The 7,371-nt window shown below is 46.7% G+C and overlaps 1 protein-coding gene across 1 annotated transcript in view; it reads left to right on the forward strand.

Annotated features, from left to right (window-relative positions):
- The window catches only part of PSMC1 (proteasome 26S subunit, ATPase 1), a 52,224-nt gene that overhangs the window by 2,389 nt on the left and 42,464 nt on the right, over positions 1 to 7,371 (forward strand). The window contains exons 3-9 of the mRNA XM_007944528.2: positions 90 to 214; positions 442 to 627; positions 815 to 943; positions 2,049 to 2,145; positions 3,999 to 4,188; positions 4,719 to 4,870; positions 6,087 to 6,241. Coding sequence (XP_007942719.2) covers positions 155 to 214; positions 442 to 627; positions 815 to 943; positions 2,049 to 2,145; positions 3,999 to 4,188; positions 4,719 to 4,870; positions 6,087 to 6,241 — 969 coding nt within the window. The 5' untranslated portion in view covers positions 90 to 154. The remainder of the gene's footprint in view (positions 1 to 89; positions 215 to 441; positions 628 to 814; positions 944 to 2,048; positions 2,146 to 3,998; positions 4,189 to 4,718; positions 4,871 to 6,086; positions 6,242 to 7,371) is intronic.

Raw genomic sequence — 7,371 nt, forward strand, 5'->3', positions numbered from 1 at the left:
TTATTTTAAGATCTTAGTATTTTGTCTTGAGGATGACTGAATTAATTGCAGACTTGAAGCTCCAAGTATATTGAAACTTCATGTTTTAGTGACACCTCACACTCAGTGCCGGTTAAAGCTATTGAAGCTGGAGAGAATTAAAGACTACCTTCTCATGGAGGAGGAATTCATTCGAAATCAGGAGCAAATGAAGCCTCTAGAAGAAAAGCAGGAGGTAAGTTGAGAAGTCACTACAACTACCTTTTCCACAAATTGAAGAATTCTATGTAGATCCGACAGCCATCAACAAACAAGTGAGGTTCCAGCAGTGAACCTGTGCAGGCTTTTATGAACCATATGGTTCCCTTTTCAAAGCACTGACTGCTTTGGAAATCTAGTCAGCCAGGGTCACCTCCCTTTCCCATCTAATCTGCTTCTCCTTGGCACCTTCTTCTCGTCTAGGAGGAGAGGTCAAAGGTGGATGACCTGAGGGGGACCCCTATGTCGGTAGGAACTTTGGAAGAGATCATTGATGACAATCATGCCATCGTGTCTACATCAGTGGGCTCAGAACACTACGTCAGCATTCTTTCATTTGTCGACAAGGATCTCCTGGAGCCAGGCTGCTCTGTGCTGCTCAACCACAAGGTGAGCCAGTCGGTGGTCTGTAAGGCCGCCCCATGAAGGGCCTTCTCTTTCCTGGGAGATCTGCCCACTGCCTCTGGAAGTAGATTGCCAAAGCATTCCTGGTGGTGGAGCTGCTGCCTGGCATTGCTTTGTTACAAAGGATCCTAGGACCCTCACCCCTGTGTTAAAGCTTGGTGTTCCCTGTTAGGTGCATGCGGTGATAGGGGTGCTGATGGATGACACCGATCCCCTGGTCACGGTGATGAAGGTGGAAAAGGCCCCCCAGGAGACTTATGCTGACATTGGGGGATTGGACAACCAGATTCAGGAGATTAAGGTATGACTGGGAACCAGCTCCCAGTTTCTGGTCTTTTGATTTCTTAACTGCTAATCTAATGGGGCTTTGGAGCAATATGCATGGTTTTGGGGGTTTTTTCCCCTTTATTGATCAGACCAGGAAGTGACTCACAGCTTGCCAGTTTTGCTTTTTTGGCTTTTATTAATGGTCAGTTAGGTACTAGAAATTTTACCTAATTGTGGCCATTTCTGCAGCAGCTATAGCTTAATGCTTTGCATACGTAACGTAACATGTAGTGCATCATCCGGGTGGATATATTCTCCAGTTGTGTTGACTTCCACTGTTGAGATCTGGAAACCTCCAAGGTTGTATTGGGATAAGGTGACTGGTACACACCACGTGTACCCACACACACTTACACAAGTTCCGGTCAGGAACCTAATCCCAGCTCTTCAGTGGTCCTGGGTGGGGAGGGAGGTAGTCATTTGGGATGGCATGGTGCCGGCTCTCTGCAGGTTCTCTCACACATGGGAAGTCACCCGCCCCCACCTGCATCTCTACTGGCCATAAAATCCCCAGGTGGGAGCAGGAATCGGAAAGTCTTTCAGGTCCTGTCTGTAACTTTCATAAGAGGAGTAGATGTTAGCTTCCTTGCGGCCCTTTCCTAAGCAAGGGGCCTATGTGCTCTGCAGGCTTCAGTGTTGCCCAAGACTGACATCTATTGGAAAATGAAAGGGAAATGCAGGTGCTGTTAAGAAGGGGGATGGAGGCCAGGAGCCCCGCTGGGCCAGGTGTGCTCTTCAGCAGGCACCTTGTCTCTGGGAGGAGTTGTTGCTGTTGTTATGTGCCGTGGAATCAAACCCGACTCATAGCGACCCCTCCTTGGGTTTCCGAGGCAGTATCACTACGGAAGTAGGAATGCCCAACCTTCCTTCCGAGGAGTGGCTGGTGGGTTTGAACCGCCAGCCTTCCGGTTAGCAGTCAAATGCTTTAGACATTGCACCACCAGAGCTGGGAGGAGTAGTGGAGGCTATTTCAGCTTATTTGTGTTGCAAGTGAGATGGACTCATGATGCTGGTTGACGGATCTGTTGATCGTTTCAGTAAGACGACCTTTCTGTTTACTGAATGTTTGTTTTCTGTAGGAATCCGTGGAGCTTCCTCTCACGCATCCTGAGTATTATGAAGAGATGGGTATAAAGCCCCCTAAGGGGGTCATTCTCTACGGGCCACCTGGCACAGGTATGCTCTGTCTCTGATCCTTCCCAACACTTAGCTCTTCTCTGGAGCAGCAGCATTGGCTAGTTAGACTTGTGTTAAGTGAGGCTATCTCACTTCCTCACAGTAAAATAGGGATGCTTATTTTTGGCTGTATGTTGGGCTCACCTTGAGAACTTTAAAAAATACTGACGCCCAGACCTCTCCCTAAAGCTTCTGATATAATGGTTGAGGGCGTGGCCTGAGCATCAAGAGCCTTGGGGGAGCACCACTGACTTCAAAGCTATTCTGTGGTGTTCGCATTATGTTAACTTGCCTGGCCCACTGGTACTGAATGAATATGTTGCATTAATCAATGAAAGTTAAAAACAAAATTTGGCTCGTCATACAGTAAGTTGACCTGAGTGAGTTATCCAGTCCAGGACTTTGCAGTTTGTTGGTCTGTGAATTCAAAAGGAAGAGCCATCATTTGATTGCACTTGAGAGGATCTGTACTTATGAAATTGCCCAGATTTGAGGGACTGGAAGGGAACCATACCCAGAAGCAATGGAACTGGATGAAATCATACTTTCTGCAGGCCCACATCTTACAGATCAGGAAATAAAGCTTCAGAGAGACCATTGGCTGGCCTCAGCCCCCAGTAGCTCTGGGAGTTGAGCTGGTAGCAGGGCTGGAGCTGGCAGGCAGGCCTGTCAGGACAAAGGAGAAGACTCAGTCAGTGAACCGGTGGGCCATTGAACAGCTCAGCAGCTGGACTTGGCTGCTTCTGGGCTGTGAGGTCCTGTCTGTGTCAGAGGTTCTCTTTGTGTTCTGTCTGTCATCCTTGCTTGCCTTCTAAGGCTATGCACCTGACACTCTGCCTCTCCAACCAACAGGAACATCACCGTATCTTGGTTCAAAGCTTAGCTCCCTATCCTCCATCCCACTTCCAGGAAGTGGTCTATGCCATGCAGCAGCCAACCTCTGGCTCTGCCCTGACTGCCTCTCTGTCCTGAGGTGACCAGCCAGCCCTGTGGCTCATGTTCTTAATCACTGTCAGAAGGGCCAAGGTCTTCTAGCTCTAAAATTTCTCCAGTTGGGTGCTTTATGCTGACATTCGGTTTTTGCCGGGGAAAAAAATTGCAGGTCTGTAATAGAAGCAGTATTAGGAAAGTTGTTTGAGCTCTTTCCCAAGATCAGTGAGAGGACCACCTCGTGAGGGCTTGCCACAGATTGAGGAGTCTCTCGGGCTTTCAGCAGCTCTCAGCTGGGGGCTTCAGCAAGAGCCAGCCCTCTGGGTTACTGAGCCTCCAGCCTGCCCAGAGGTGCTCTGCCATGGCCTAGGGGCATAGTAGGCCTGCTATCAGGACACTTTGAATGTCTCCTTCAGGTAAACCTGGCATTCTCAGACCTATGTTTTTCATCGTTGATGGTTTCATAGTTTAGTTTTGGTTCTCTAACCGTGTGCTGGATGAGCTAGAAGGAAAAATAGGGCGGTTCATGGTTATATGCTGCTTCCAGGGCCTGAGAAAGGAAAAAGCAGGGCTGCTTTCTTTCCTGGTACAGAGCAGTTCTGCTTGCTGGCAATTACAGTTTCCAATTCTTCAGTGAAACCTTGGGTTGGTTTGAAAATAATTGAGTAAAAAATAATTCCTGACATTATCATGGTGGATTTAGGAAAAATGTTTCAAAATAACTAAGAGTTGATACTGAATTTCATTTGATCTGCTCTAGAGAACAGAGTGCCAGGTACCTGGATGATGGCACACTGTTCCATCATGCTGCCCACCTGTTACTGGTGTCCATTACAGTGTAAATGATGGCGTTTTTAAGTTAAAACACCATTTGAGGTTTCTTTTCTTTCCTTCCTTCCTTTTTTTTTTTTAATCTGAAACAGGTAAAACATTATTAGCCAAAGCAGTAGCCAACCAAACCTCGGCCACTTTCTTGAGAGTGGTTGGCTCTGAGCTGATTCAGAAGTACCTGGGAGACGGGCCCAAGCTTGTGCGGGAATTGTTCCGTGTTGCTGAGGAGCACGCGCCGTCCATCGTGTTCATAGATGAGATCGACGCCATAGGGACAAAAAGGTAGACATTCTCTTGCCTGCTTTGCACTGTGTGAGGCTTACAGCTACGTAGGTCTTCTCTAAGAAGGAACCGTTGTTGGGCATGCCCTGTCTGCCTTGCATGGTAGACTGCCACAGTTATCACTCTGTGTGGCTCTCCGTGGGTGCTTTTTCCTCTTCTCCTGGCACCAGGGAATGATTTGCCCAGAGTTGTTAGTTTTTGGAGACTGGTCAGTAGGTTAATAACCATGCCTTGAGCTCCTACTCTGAGCTTGGCACTGTTCTGGACTCTGGGCACACGACAGTGAACCCTCCCCCTCATGAAGCTCATGGACCAGCTGGAGGAGTCAGACCACACCTGAAACAAGATAAATGAGAATAAAGTAATGTAGCATGTGACTTGGCAAGTGGAGGGGGTGCTGCTTTTTGGTGGCAGTGATTGAGGGTGATTGAGCATTTGGGTGGAGATGAGCATGGTGCAGTATTTGCCACGATGAGGTATTTCCTGAGTCAGTTGGGTCTTCTTCATGCCTTTCCTTCTGTTTTTCCAAGATACGACTCAAATTCTGGTGGCGAAAGAGAAATCCAGCGAACGATGTTAGAGCTGTTGAACCAGCTGGATGGATTCGATTCAAGGGGAGATGTGAAAGTTATCATGGCCACAAACCGCATAGAAACCTTAGACCCAGCACTTATTAGACCAGGTGAAATGTGCTTTGGTTTCATCGTGGGGAGTTTATTGTGTTTGTGTATGTTTTAAGTGCTTTAGGGAGGATCGTAACTCAAGGCAACACTGTACTGAAACTTGAGTAATTTACCAAAAGCAGGGCTTCTTGATCAAGATGATAGTTAAATAAGAGAATGATAGAGTCTGCAGTTTGGGCCTTTAAATTCCAGTCTTGTATCTTCATTTTTAATTTCCCATAACAAATATTCTCTTTTTAGTCTCATGGCTTTGTGCCTTTCTTCTGAAGAGTAAATCTTATGACAGCTTAAGTTTATTCTTTATACTCAGGATGAGATGGCATTTGTTTCCTGTCTTTTGTAATATTTTTAACAAGATTGATGTGCCCTTTTCCACGAAAATATACCACTGAGGAACTATTCCTTTCACTTATTTCTGGAGGCATCGAAGTTGAGAGGATTTCCTTGCAACGGGATTGTGATAGTTAAGATTGTGAGTCAGTTTGGCTGGGCCTGGTTGAGTGGCTGGGCAGCTGAATGTAGTTACTCCCCATGGTGAGATTGGTTATTAACTCCATGGTGGAATCTACTGGAGCAGCTGAGTAGCTGCTTTAGGGATGTGGGCTGCTTCCAGTATATAAGAAGCAACTTTGAGGACTGTCTCCAGCTTTTTGGCACACTTGAACTCTGCATGTAGCCAAGTTATGGTTCAGCAGCCTGCCATGCCTTACCAGTTTTGGAACTTCTTCTGGACTTGAATTAATGGCCTGCCATGCTGTTTGGTAACATCAGGACTGTGCCTTTTTACTTGTTAACCTTGAATTTGTCAGCCTCAGCAGGAAGCAGCTGGGTGAGGAAAAGCCTCCAGCTTCAGTGGGCCGGGAGCAGGAGGCAGAGCTGAAACCCAAGGTTGAGGGGCTTTGACCCAGCCCCTCGAGCCTGGCACTTTGAACTTGGACTTAAAGCCTCCACATTGTAAGAGAATAAACTCCTATTTGTTAAAGCCATCCCATTTGTGGTATATTTTCTATTAGAGCAGCACTAGGGAACCAAAGCAGAGATGGCTTTAAATGTAGAAATACATAAACGACAGATATTTACTTTTAAAAATGGTGACCTCATGCCAGCAGGCCACTGTCTGACTGAAGCCAGTGGTGTTGAGGGTGAAGGCGGTGTGCGTCTGAGCCAAGGCAGACATGGGTCTGCACAGGTGTGACAGAACCTTTCTTGCTGCAGGCCGCATTGACAGGAAGATAGAATTCCCCCTGCCCGATGAGAAGACGAAGAAGCGTATCTTTCAGATTCACACGAGCAGGATGACGTTGGCCGATGATGTCACCTTGGATGACTTGATCATGGCTAAAGACGACCTCTCTGGTGCCGACATCAAGGTGAGAACCTGGGCTGCTTGGCTGATCCCTGAAAACTGATCCATCAGTTAGGAGAGACCATGTGTGCTCTTTCTGGAATGTTAGGTTGCAGAGTGGATGTTTGGGACTTAACACTGGTTGCTGTGAGTTGGCCGTGATATCCAGGTGGTAGATCCACTTTCTATTTTAAATAGCTTACTGTATCATTTTATGAAATATATGTTCCTAAGTCACCTGTAGCCACAAGCAGGAGTCACTGGAACTAAGCTGACTCCTTCCCTGCTTGGCCCAGGTGACTTTTTCAGGTATGTCAGACATGGCCGCTCAGCACCTAGTCAAGACAGTGTCTCTGCTGGGAGAATTTAGCTCAGAGCTTCAGAGAGGGGACTGGCATCCCACACCATTCTTACCCAGTTGTATTCAGAGAATATAGTCCGAGTGCCACAATGACCAGAAATGACTGTTACCCTTGGTTTTTGACTCACATGAGGAGTCAAGGCGATTCTTTGCAGTGTTGAATTTGTATGTACTTGGCAACCTGCTTTTCATCAGAAGGTCTGCATCTCAGACCTTGGCTGTGGCCAAGAATTGACTTCAACATTGTCCCTTTTCAGGGCTAACTTGCTTCCGCCTACTTCATTCCTGGCCAAGGAAGCAAAACCAGAACAGACCCAAATAATTAAAATTTGAGTAAATCAGAACCATAACCAAAATGGGAAAAATGACAGATCAGAACCCTGCTTGAAACTTGATCTCCCTCTAAGGAACCAAAGGCAATATATGCATTGCATAGCAACCAAATCTCTTACCCATTGGATTTTGAGCAGAGTTTGAAAGGGCAGTGTCAGGCTCAAAGATGGTGGTCAGCAGCGCTGCTAAGAGTGTCACTCTACTCAGTTGTGGTGGTAATCCAGCTTCATGCATCAGGCTCCTGAAAGGACTCACCATGCCTCTTCCAGGTCTCCCATGCCAGGGCTTCGACTAATTTTTCCCACTCATTATCATTCTGGCTTATCCACATTTTAAAATTCATGTCTGCTCTGGTTTTGCTTCCTTGGCCAGGACTAAACCAGTTTGAAGCCCTAGTCTCTTCTTTTTTAATTTTTATGGTGATTTGGGTGAAAGTTTTCAGAGCAAATTCATTTTCCATA

This window comes from Orycteropus afer, unplaced genomic scaffold, assembly GCF_000298275.1.
Source record: "Orycteropus afer afer isolate SDZICR_OR568_19922 unplaced genomic scaffold, OryAfe1.0 scaffold00127, whole genome shotgun sequence".
NCBI classification, from domain to species: Eukaryota; Metazoa; Chordata; class Mammalia; order Tubulidentata; family Orycteropodidae; genus Orycteropus; species Orycteropus afer.